General features: G+C 36.6%; 1 protein-coding gene across 13 annotated transcripts in view; it reads right to left on the reverse strand.

Annotated features, from left to right (window-relative positions):
• Positions 1 to 6,281: 6,281 nt before the first annotated feature.
• The window catches only part of LRRC28 (leucine rich repeat containing 28), a 134,686-nt gene continuing 128,840 nt past the window's right edge, over positions 6,282 to 12,127 (reverse strand). For all 13 annotated transcript variants that reach the window (XM_079126520.1, XM_079126516.1, XM_079126511.1 and 10 more), the window contains one exon: positions 6,282 to 6,492. In XM_079126520.1, coding sequence (XP_078982646.1) covers positions 6,420 to 6,492 — 73 coding nt within the window. In that variant the 3' untranslated portion in view covers positions 6,282 to 6,419. The remainder of the gene's footprint in view (positions 6,493 to 12,127) is intronic.

The following is a 12,127-nucleotide window of genomic DNA, read 5'->3' on the forward strand; positions in this document are numbered from 1 at the left end:
TAAACCAACTTAATTTCAATAGTGTAAAATTTTGTTCCTAAGGAAGTTTTTTCCTGCCCCCTTTGTTCTGTTGTCATATAAAATATTATTATTACTTTGTTCTTTATGGTGCTGGGGGTTGAACCCAGGGCCTCGAGCATGCAAGGCAAGCACTCTACCATAAAATGTTATTTTTATTTTGTGCCTGTCACTACAGATTTTATGCAGTTGCTCTTAATTCATGAAAATTATGAACAGAAAACAAATTCAGGCTATATTTACTTACATAATCTTACCAGTGCTCTTTCTTTATATAGATTTGTAGTGTCTATTTTAAAATCATTTAAGCTTGAAACTCTATTATTTCTTGTAGAGACACTTGCTACTGTAATTGTTTTTGTTTACATGGGACTATTCTAATTTTTCATTTGCATTTTGAAGGATAGTTCCCCTGGATATAGAATTCTTATGGATAGTTACTTTCTGCACTTTGAATATAGCATTCCACTGCCTCTTCTCTCTCACTTGTAATGAGGATCCCTCATCCATGAGTCAGTTTTTCCTTGTTTTCAAGATCATATGTTCAGTCATGGATCTTCTTGAGTGTTTCCTACTTGGAATTGATTGAGCTTCTTGTGTGTGCAAATCAATGTGAATTTTTTTTTTTAAATCAAATTTGTCTTTAACAATTATGTTTTCAAATATTCTTGTTGCCACTTTCTTTTCTCCCTAAGACTCCAATTATACACATTAGTATGCTTGATAGTGTCCCACAGGTCTCTGTGGCTATATTCATTTTTCATTATTTTTTCTTTCTGGACCTCAGAATGGGTCATCTCAATTGACCTATATTCAATTTGTTATTTTTCTGCCTGCTCAAATTGCTGTTGAGTACCTCTCATGAAATTTTCATTTCAGTTATTGTTTTCAACTTTAGAATTTACATTTGGTTATTTTAATTTTTAAAAAATATTTTTAGTTGTAGATGCACACAATACTTTTATTTTTATGTGGTGTTGAGGCTCAAACCCAGCACCTCACATGTGCTAAGCAAGAGTACTCTATCACTGAGCTACAACCCTAGCCCCTGGTTATTTTAATATAATTTCTATTGTTTAATCATTGTTTTTGATTTAGTGAGACATCATTTCCATACTTCAGTTATTTAGATATGGTTTTTATTTCAATAAGTATATTTAAAGTAGCTGACTTAAAGTCTTTGTCTAAAAGTCCAATGTCTGTACTTCCTCAGGTGCAGTTTTTTTTCCCTGCACTTTACATGCTTCATAATTTGTGTGTGTAAAACTGGACAATTTGAATAATGTAGTAACTGTGAAAATCGTATTTACTTACCTCCTTTTTTAAGAGTTTGCTGTACTTGCTGCTTTTTATTCTAATGACTTTTCTGAACCAACTCAGTACTATGTAATCTTTGCAATACATGAACACTGAAGTCTGCTTGGGTAATTCAGTGATCAACAAATGATTGGGCAGAGATTTCCCTACTTGAAACAAGTTAAGTTTCCCAGTCTCTGCAGAAGGCTGTGGGCACATTGAGACACTCAGCAGGAAAGGTGACAGCTGTTTTCAGCCTCACTTTCTGCTTGTGCAGAACCACAAGGTCAACTTCAGTTCAGAGTTTAGGATGTTATCAGGTCTTTCCTGAGCAAGAGGACACCCCTAGCCAAGTGCAAAGCTCTACACATGTGCACGACCATCTATCTCTCAGAATACCAGAGCTTTTCAAAACTCCTCTGGACACCTCATTCCCCAACTTTTCTTTTTAAGGTTTTGGTTAGCCTACTGTTCACTGCAAGGATTATGTGCTGCTTCAGGCAGTCACATGTTCATTATCTCTTGAGTATTTTTTTCAGCAATGTTCCTGAGGAAAAGACTTTTCACACTTGACAAACTCAAATCCAGTAAAATAAGGACTGGCAAATAATATCTTCCAGAGAACTGCCCAACAGGTCAAGTGACAGTTCTCTGGAAATGAGGCTTTGAAGGAGCTCCATCCTCCTTTGCCCCCTCTGGTGGCTTCCAGGTCAGTTTTACACCTTCAGTTGTGTACTGCTGGTTTTCAAGGATCCAGTAGAGATGGAAGGGGGATGGAAAAAAGGCAAGTCAAAACACCACAAAGCTCACTGTTCATGCCGTGATCCAGTTGCTTCTCTTGAATTAGTAAGTACTGCTTAGATTGCTGCAGCCCTTGGTAATTTCCAGAATTCTGAAAAAAGTGAATTCTGACATTTTGGGTCAATTTCTTCTTGCTTTTACAGTGATTAAAGGGTTTTCAGAGGTCCTTCCTCCACCATTTTCACTGGCTTTGATTTAAATGTCTAATGCCCTCTTTTCTTTCCTACAGAATGAATTTGGCTAAAAAAATAAAGATAGCACCACTGACATTTCTGAGCATTCATATGGTTCAAACTCAATTATTCTCTAAACATGAAACCAGACTGGATGTAGTATGAATTTCAGAAAATGGCCACACTTCAAGTGGACATTGCCATAATTTTTTGGAAGGCAGAATCCGAGTCTGAGGTAATCTTTTTGTTATGTACACATATATCTCGAATCATCAGAACAAACAAAACCTGATGCTCTTTAATATAGACAGCAAAGATAACCCATACTTTACTGTAAGGTGAATGGGAAAGAAAATAAAGCAACTCTTGTCGGTTTCTCAATGCATTTAGAAATGATCTCCAGATGCTGCACCTTCTGCTTAGCCACCACACTGGGCTGCCAGTATTTTTCTGTATCTAAAGTACAAGAGACCATGTAGTCATGCTTCAAAGAGCACATCTTAGGCTGTGAAGCACTCTCTTCTTCTGACTGAAGATAACAGTCACTCTGCTATGATCAATCCCTTTCCTAGAGACACCTGCATCACTTTCAGATCTATTAGCTGACGACACAGGGAGGTACTTCCTGGGTAGGGACAGTGAGTCTTAAGTGATTATTTTAGATAAATATGGAGCTATTTTCATGAGCACAAATTTCATAAAAATCCTCTCTGAAAAAAAGGCAAGATATTCACAGAGCTCTTGGAGAATATAAAAGAACTCATCAGGAACAAGCAGGGTGAATGGAAATCACAAAAATAAAAGCATAATAAAATTATCAGGGTTATGTATGGAAGCATTTAAATAAGATTCTTAGTGTTTACGAGTCTATGAGATGCATTTACATCTCAACATTTAATTATATCAGGATGTATTAATGTTGGTCCAGTTAGGTGTCCATGTTCACAAACTATCTGAATAAGAATGTTTTGATTTCTGCTGAAGCAATGTACTATATTCAAGTTTTCTTAAAGAAAAAGTAATACTAATTTTTTTTCAATTCAGGAAAGAGAACTAAATATTACTATTAATAATTTTAAAAACTGCCTTTGAAAGTTTCCAGAGATTATGAAATAGGCATATGTTTTAGGAAAAACTACAAGCAGCCAACTGGTGTTGAAGGTTTTTTTTTTCCTTAGACCAAAAACATTTTAATATATAATACTCAATATGAGATAGACATTAAATTAATCTGACAAGTAGAGTGTGGAAGGTTTTAGTGAGAGCTGAGTACACTGACCAAAGAAAGTTTAATACGCACCTCACTCTTCCAGAAGAGGAGGGACAGATAATAAACAAGATCACTTCATCTTTATTAGCCAGAGAGGATCCTCCACCAGTCAGGGCTCTTTTGTGTACTCAAAAATATTTTAAAGTGCATTTAAAATACACATTAATTGAAGATGCAGCATTTCATCTACACAATGTTATATAATCAATATTTCTGGCATAACCATTAGGCATACGGAAGAACACTGATGAGTGATGCACTGACGTAGACCCCTTGGTACCGCCTCACCCGATGACCTGTCTTCATGAGGCTACCCGAATTTTAAAACTTACCACTAGCCAACCACACATGAGGTCACTGTTGTAAACATACCTGAACACTCTATTTTCCAAGTGGCTCACTTTTAAAAATTATTATTACTGCATAAAGTATTTTTCTACTTGGAATAACTATTGCTCAAGGCAACAGCAAATGATAAGGGCATTTGCCTAGCAAACATGAGGGCCTGACCTTGATCCCCAGCACTGTTAAAAAAAAAAGAAAATAACACATATAATACCTTTAGATTTGCTTTTCTGCAAAGGTTTGGACATGATTCACAGCATGTAGGCAAGTTTTCTCCAGGTGACAACATTCCTTTATAGTATCAAAAAATTAGAAATGACATCAGTGAATCCAGCACGAAATTTCTATAATGAACAGCACCAAGGAGACCATGTTATAAGTTCTATTTCTTATCAATTAAGCCTGAATGCTGCACCCCAGGGTTAAGGTTGAGACTGCCCAAAGACTGGCTGCCCCACCAATGCTGATGTTCAACACATTGCAGTTTATAACAGGTAAAGAGCTGATGCTTGGAGAGTAAACATCTTTGCAGAATTTCAAACATGTTAAAACAAAATTATTACATACTTTATCTCAATAAGAATTCCTGAATATCAGGTTAGTGCATTTCATGGCTCCATTTTAAGATATATGATGGTAGAGGGTGAAACAGAAAGATGCCGCAATCTCCTTGCTGTCATTTAAATGATAGGTAGCAGTCATTTAGGCCTGAAGCACATTTGTGAAGTTTCATGCCACATTTCTCACCCGTCAACTTACATACAAGTAGGGGTTTTGCTAAAACTTCAATTATTCTAAAAGATGAAAGAAGTGGTACATTTTGATATGGATCTTCAGTTCCTATTATACTCTAAGCCTTTGAAATGTTAAGATGAACAGACCAAGTTATGAAAGGGACAAGAGGAAGTAAGAACAGCGCGAATGCAGTTGGAACACATGGTAACTCTCTGCCGTCACCATTCTCCCCGATAGTCAGCTTTCTGAGCAGCAGGTGGTGTGACTGTAAAGAGATCACACATTTGTCAGTAACTATGTAGGATTTTTGGCACTGTTAGAGCCTAGCATTACAGAGTTAGGGCAGCTAATAAAATGCCATCAACCAGATTTTTGACAAGTCTGAAAGTTTTTGAAAATAACTTCTCTACCAAGCAATCCTTCCTGGTTCTCCGTTTAGTCCTGCCTTAGAAAAAGAAAAAAAAAAAAATTTTTTTTTCTTTTAAAAAGAATCACTTCACAGCAACCAGCTGAACATCTGGCAGCAAAGTAACACTAAAATGCCATCCTTTTAAAGGAAGGGCAAATACGTGACTCTTCCACAAAGAGTATGTCTCTTTGGTAGGGGTAGGCTCACAGGCTTTTGTTTACAGAGCTTTTTATTTTTTTTTTTAAACCAAAGTCCAAGGCTGTTTGGATTTCGCCTGTATTTTCTCAGTGATATCTGGACAACGTTACATAAATAAGAAATCCAGAATCAAAATGAACCTCATGCACCAGGTAAATAATGTGCCCAAGCTGTACGTTGGATTGACCTGCTAAAAACTAGTAGCAAAAGTAGGTGAAGCCAGTTTTTTATGTGTAACAATAATAGTTCAAAGTCATTATGAATTTAATCATACACCCACCTAATGGGAACAGGGAGGTCTCAGGTTGGTGTGTGTTTTCTCCCCTTTTCTTATTATGCAGAAAATGCTTAAATCTAGAAAGGATCAGATCTTTTCAAGCCTCAACTATTTCTTGAGCTTCTCATTTACAAAAACAAAATCTCATTAGGAAATTAAGAAATTAAAATTATCTTTTTGTAAACAGTCTTTCAAATAAAAGTATATTTCATTATCACCTGCATTTTTGTTTTTGAATCCCTCTTGATGGTCCCTTAATACATTGCAAAACTTACAAATAAGGTTGTAACTTTCCAGAGGGTGTGTGCTCTGGGATCTTGCTGCGCCTCCACAGAAGACTAACTTTGCCGCCAACTCAGGGGCCCCACCCTGCTATGTGAGACTATTAGGCCATGGAGTGTGCTTAAATGGTAAAAACTGACAAGTTTCCACTGGAGAAACCATGGAGAATAATCTCCTGGGGAAATAATCCTCTGGGGAAAGAAAGAGAACAGGAGAAGTATCACTGAAGGTAAGTTGTTCAAGTTAATTTGCCTGTATTATCAAATTATAGTTCTTCAGGGAACTGCAACTTGCTTTAAATTAGACATGGGGAGGCTCATCAAACTAAATAGTTTACATATGAGACACACTCACATAAAAAGAAAAAACACAGAAGACAGGATGTCCTTAATTTGGGGGAGGATATATTCCAACTTGGGGGAAGGGTGAAGGCATTTTAGCTGTGCAGCTCAATATGACATTTCCAGAGAGTTCTGCATGCCCCGCACTGGACAGGACAGGATGGAAGGGCCTGTTCCGCACTGGCTGGACTCTCCAAGCCCTGTCGCACACAGTGCGCGACTCACAGGCGGCCTCGGTGTCAAGCTGGCAGTGCTCCTGAGGCTTGAGTGTTTATCAACGCAGCAGGTCAAAAGTCTGCAGACACTGGGTGGAGCAGCAGTAAGCCACAAAGCTGACTGTCGTCCTCCTGGAAGGAGAGAAAGGAGAGAGAACACTGTAAGTTCAAGATTAAAGTCTCTGGATTCTTTTCAGTGGAGACAGTCTTTCTTTGTTACAAATGAAATGATTGGGCATGGTCAACAGACTGCATACATTTCCTTTTAAAACTGAGTACTGTCATCAGGTAAGGCATGTGTGTGCATGTGTGCACTTGCTTTATTAGTGGTGTCCCGATGACATATTCTCCCTAACCTCACTCCTGGGGAATAATAAGCCCTTTTCCATATCCTGTTCTGAATTGTGCTTAGTAGAACTAACAGGGGGATCACAGAATTTGTAGTACATTATTAAAATTATACAACTCAAAACGTCACCAATTTAGCTAGAATGCATGTATACTGCAGAGCTTAACATAATTTTAACAAAGGTATTCCCACAAATTGTTCATGGAGATAATTTCAGAATCTGTTAATAGATTTCAAGGGTATTTCCACATGACAGAGGAATGCCTTCTCAAACTCCTGTTTGGATACCATGGATACCATTGACTAGCAAGCTACGAATTCCCTGGAGATCTGATACACTCTGGACCTCTCCAGTTGTTGGATGCCTTGTGTTCTCACCAGAAGTGCCATCCTCTGGTGAGGGGAAAATAGACTACTATTTGTCTTTACCAGGCCCCGTGCTAAGTGTTTTCTATTTTCTCACCCCTTAATCCAGTCTCTGCCTATCTCTGTGGCCCAGGAAGGTGACCCCTATAGACAACCTCTGAAGCTACCTGATGCTAATCGGCAGAGCGTGCTGTGGCATTGTAATTACTCAAACAGAATGGCAGGTACAGGACAGCAAGTGGCTGGGGCACAAGAAGGCTTCTGACTGTGTTGAAGAGACTTGCAGGGAGGAGAGGAGGGAGGGGAAGCATTGTGCCTTGAAATCTCAACTCAAGGAACAGACAGAAAATCAGAAAGTTTCTATGGTGGTCTGAAAGGATCCTCATTTTAAGATGCAATGAGGAACACGGCTGAGGCCTGAAAAGTACAGGCTGCAGAATCATCAGCCAGGTAATGGGACACTTATGTTAAATCTCTATGCTAAAGTAAAGGTGCTGGTTGGGAGAAAGTAGGAACTTGAGACTTGAGAGACGAGCCTTTGGACAGACACCAACCTAAGGACCTTGAGCCTCTAACATCTTTGAACATTTTTTTTTTTCATATCAGGAACAGTGTTTTCTAGGTAGTAAGAAAATCAGTATTGCTTTGCATAAAAATATTCCAATGGCTTCATGTAGGGTGGCTACCTAAAAATGAAGTACCTATTCTTTTTAGGACCCACCATCACCAATACAAATTGCCTCTATGGCCATCTAGAGTAAAATTCTGGCATGACCCAGAGATCAAGTAAGATCTGCTCCTGGAGGAGATAATATATACAATGAAGAAGTCACAGGCTCTTTTAACAGTGTATTAGAAGGAACCCGGAGAGCAAATGTGGAAACAGATTCTAAGTACATTAGCCAATAAGAATAAACAGAAGGTTGGATCAGGCCAACACTTTACCTAGGCCTCAGGATTTAATGTGTTACTCTAGGAATGAACAACAATAGCCTTGACTCAGTTGGAAGGCTATGGTCAATGAGATCAGATGCTGAAACTCCTCCTGAAGACTTTAGAGACAGGAGAGCAAAGGCTTAAGAGAAATGGAAACACTGGGGTGGACCCAATTTGGTACATCCTCCTTAGTCACCTCCTGAAAAAATCTCCAAAAGGGCCAAGACATTCTTTTCACTAAAGCATTAATATATGTACTGGTGAGGGGAATACCAAATGGAAGGAGCAAGCACCCTACCGGAGGTCAAAAATAAACCTGTGTATGTTTGAAACCTGCTACATTAGTGAGGTTTTAAAAGGGAAAGAAGAGTTGTATCCAGAACTGCCCAATATGAAGAAAGAGACATCTGGTGTGTCCCTTTGGGTTATGCTGGCAAGATCTATTTCAGTGGAGACTTTTGATTCTGTCAAGAGGGGATGGCCCCATTCCCTCCAGTTCTCCCTCTTAAAACTTCAAACATTCTGGTCTCAGCACAACAAACAAGTTTAGGATGACTCTGAAATGTAGAATGAAAGCAGACAACCTAAGGACCATGGGACTTGAGGAACAGCACAGCAAGGGTAAGTTCTTGGCTTACCTTAGTGCCTCTAAGGTCTTAGATATTATTACCTCATTACCTTAGTCTTAGAAGCAGAAGCCTCCAAATCAGAACCACCCACAGGGACAAACAAACAAACAAAAATCTCCAGAAAAAAGTCTGTTCCCCCAAGTCAAAAGACTAGAACAGGGAAATCTAGAATGACAGAAAGTAGAGAAGAAGTTGCTCAGGGCTGGTTATGTGGTGGGGGAGAGAACAGAAGGCTAACAGCTAAAGGTACCAGGTTTCTTTTAGGAATGAGAGAATGTTCTACAATTGACTGTGGTGATGGTTGCACATACTTGTGGATGTACTAAAAAAACACTGAATTGTATACTTTAAAAAGGTAAAAGTGTAGACTATATGAATAATCTCAAGAAATCTATTAAAAATAGAGGCAAAAAGAGAAATATATAAACCTACAATTAGAACTGATAGAACTACTATATAAAAAATCAATACAGGTATAGAAAAACTAGTAATACAATAAACCAAAGGATCTAATTGACATATTCAGATACTTCACCCGACAGCAGCAAAACACTATTTTTTTCAAATGTCCATAAAACTGTCACCAACATTTACTATATATAGGGCTATTAAATAAACATCAACAAATTTGAAAGAACTGATCTATAGAAGAGACACCTGGTTTCATCTTGAACATGTAAAGAGTCAGGGTCCATTCTTTACAAGAGATATATGTTGAAGAAATTGAAAATCAACAACTTTTCTTCATCCCTTCAGAGAACTAAAATTGTACAATAAACTACCACTTCAAAATCTAGAGACAGATGAATACAGAAAGTCACAGCTAAGATCTGCTTACCTGGATAGAAGCTGCTGAGACATAAACTGGTAGGAAATGAAAATGTTTATAATAGGCTAGAGAGTAGAAATCAACAAAACTAAAAATATCACTAGAATTAAGATCAATAAAACTGATGTCCTTAAAGACTGACAAAGATAACAAGAAGACAAATTACTATTATGTATGAAACAGGTAATACTACAGATCCTGTGAACTGAAAATTCTAGATACAAGGGAATTCTGTGAACAACTTTCCACTTAAAAAGTTTTTCATCTTAGAAGAAACAGATCAATCAATTCTTAAACACCACAAACCACCAAAACTCAAATGAGATGAAATACACAACCTAAACAGTCCTATAACCATTAATTTGAATTTGTAATTAAAAAAAAAAAAGAAATTTACATTCCCAAATGGTGTCACCAGAAACTCTAAACATTCAAAGGGGAATTAATAGAAAATTTTACAACAATCTCCTTCAGTCAAACAGAAGAGGAACACTTCCCAACTAATTTGATGAAGCCAGTATTAGTCTAACTCTAAAACCTGACAAGAACCATAGAAAAACAGAAATGTATAGACAAATATCTCTTATGAATCCAGATTTAAAAATCTTCACTGGGGATTTTTATCAGTAGAATGTTTGACTAGCATGCTCAAGTTCTGGGTTTGATCCAGTACTACCCCCCACTCCAAAAAACAAAAACACAAAGTATTAATAAATTAAATATATAAAAGTATAAAATGAATTATATATCGTGAGCAAGTGGGAGTCATTCTAGGTGTATAAAGAAGGTTTAATAATTTTAATACTTGACAATAGAAATAGATTAAAGAAGAAAAAGTATATGATCATATCAATGGATTCAAAATAAGCATTTGACAAAATGGTACATTAATTCATAATAAAAACTTTTAGCAAACTACAAATAAAGGAGATCTTCCTCAATTTGATAAAGAGAACATACAACAACAACAAACTCCTACTGCTAATGTTATACTTAATAGTGACAGACAATGTTTTCCGAGACTGGGAAAAAGTCAAGAATGTCCACTCTCACATCCTTAGCATAGAACTAGAAGTTCTAAACACTGTCATCAGACAAGAAAAAGAAATAAAAGGCACACCAATCAGAGTGAAGGAATAAAACTATTTGCAGATGGCATGACATAATTGTCCATGCAGAAAATCCCAAGTAATCTACAGAAAATACTTCTAAAACTAATAATAAGCAAGGTATAGCATATAAGATAAAAATACAAATGTCAATCATATTTCTATAAACTAATAATGAACACATATATCATTTTGACCACAAAAAGAAAGTGAAATATCTGGGTAAAAAGAAATCATTTAAGGGTCTATATGTCAACTGTTGTAAGATGCTGATTTTAAAAAAAAAAAAAAAAAGAGTAAAGATATTCTTTCCAAATTGATCTGAAGTCTAAATGCAATTCTTATCAAAGTCCCAATGAGGTTTTTGGAGACAAAAATAAACTTATTCCAAAACTTAATGAAAAGTACAAGCCCTAGAATAACTAAAATAACCTTGAAGGGAAGAATAAATTGGAAGTTCACCCTGCCAGATATTAACTCCTATTATACAGCTATAGTAATCGAGACACATTGGTAATGGCTGAGACAGATGCTGATCAACTAAATGGAAGAGACCCAGATCAGCCTCATGACCTTGGCGTAAGGTAAAGGTTTCTTAGGACACAAAAATCATTAATTATGAAATTAAAATGGATAGATCTAACTTGATCAAAATTAAAAACTGATTTTCAAATGACAAAAAAAGTGAAAAGGCAAGCATCATTCTTGTAATTTTTTACAATTCCAGAAATTATGTAAAATTTTAGTTATTAGATACTTTGCATTACTTCTAACTTTTAAAAATTAAAGTTGATTAGAACCCTTGTTCTGATAAATTTAATGCAACATCAGGACATACATATTTGTATAAATCAAAACTGAACTTTAGACACAAAATTATCTTAAATGTCTAAGGTACTTTGGGAATTAACTAACAAGATTCTCCTTGTGTTGAATTTTTTAAAGATAATTATACAAATGATTTATAGAAGGCATACATTTAATACTATGACTGTTGAGTTTTTAAAAGTAGAGCTTCTAAGCAAAAGAAACCAAGTCCATAAAGGTCTGGAGGGTAATCTCCTTTAACATGAGCATAATGCCCTCTGGATCATCAAAGAGGGGCTGTGAGTAACCCAGAGGCATCAAGTCTGCTGCAAAGAACTCCCAAGGCTATGTGCTTCCTTGCTTTTTGGAGTCTTATTTAATAACAGGTTGCATTTGCTTCTTATATTAATGACATGTTGTGTTAATGATTATTACAACTAGACCAACAAATCTGCTGCCTTAAGAATGACTTGGTGTTGGTTAGGTCCTTTAAAATCCAGAATTAAGGAACCAGAGACATCTGAGTTTTAGGAGAGAAACTTGGAGATAAGCAATAAGCTCTCCAGTTAAGAAAAAGATACTGATAAATTCTACAAAGAATATCAGACATTACATTTGTGGCTTTAGAATCTCTCAGTATATTTACAGGCAAGGCAGAAGAAAGAGCATTTGAGCTTGGTTTTAAAATAGAGAAATACCACTATTCCTTAAAAGAACAAATCACAATGCTGTTGGCACATAC

This window comes from Sciurus vulgaris (genome assembly GCF_902686455.1).
Source record: "Sciurus vulgaris genome assembly, chromosome: 2".
Lineage (NCBI taxonomy): Eukaryota > Metazoa > Chordata > Mammalia > Rodentia > Sciuridae > Sciurus > Sciurus vulgaris.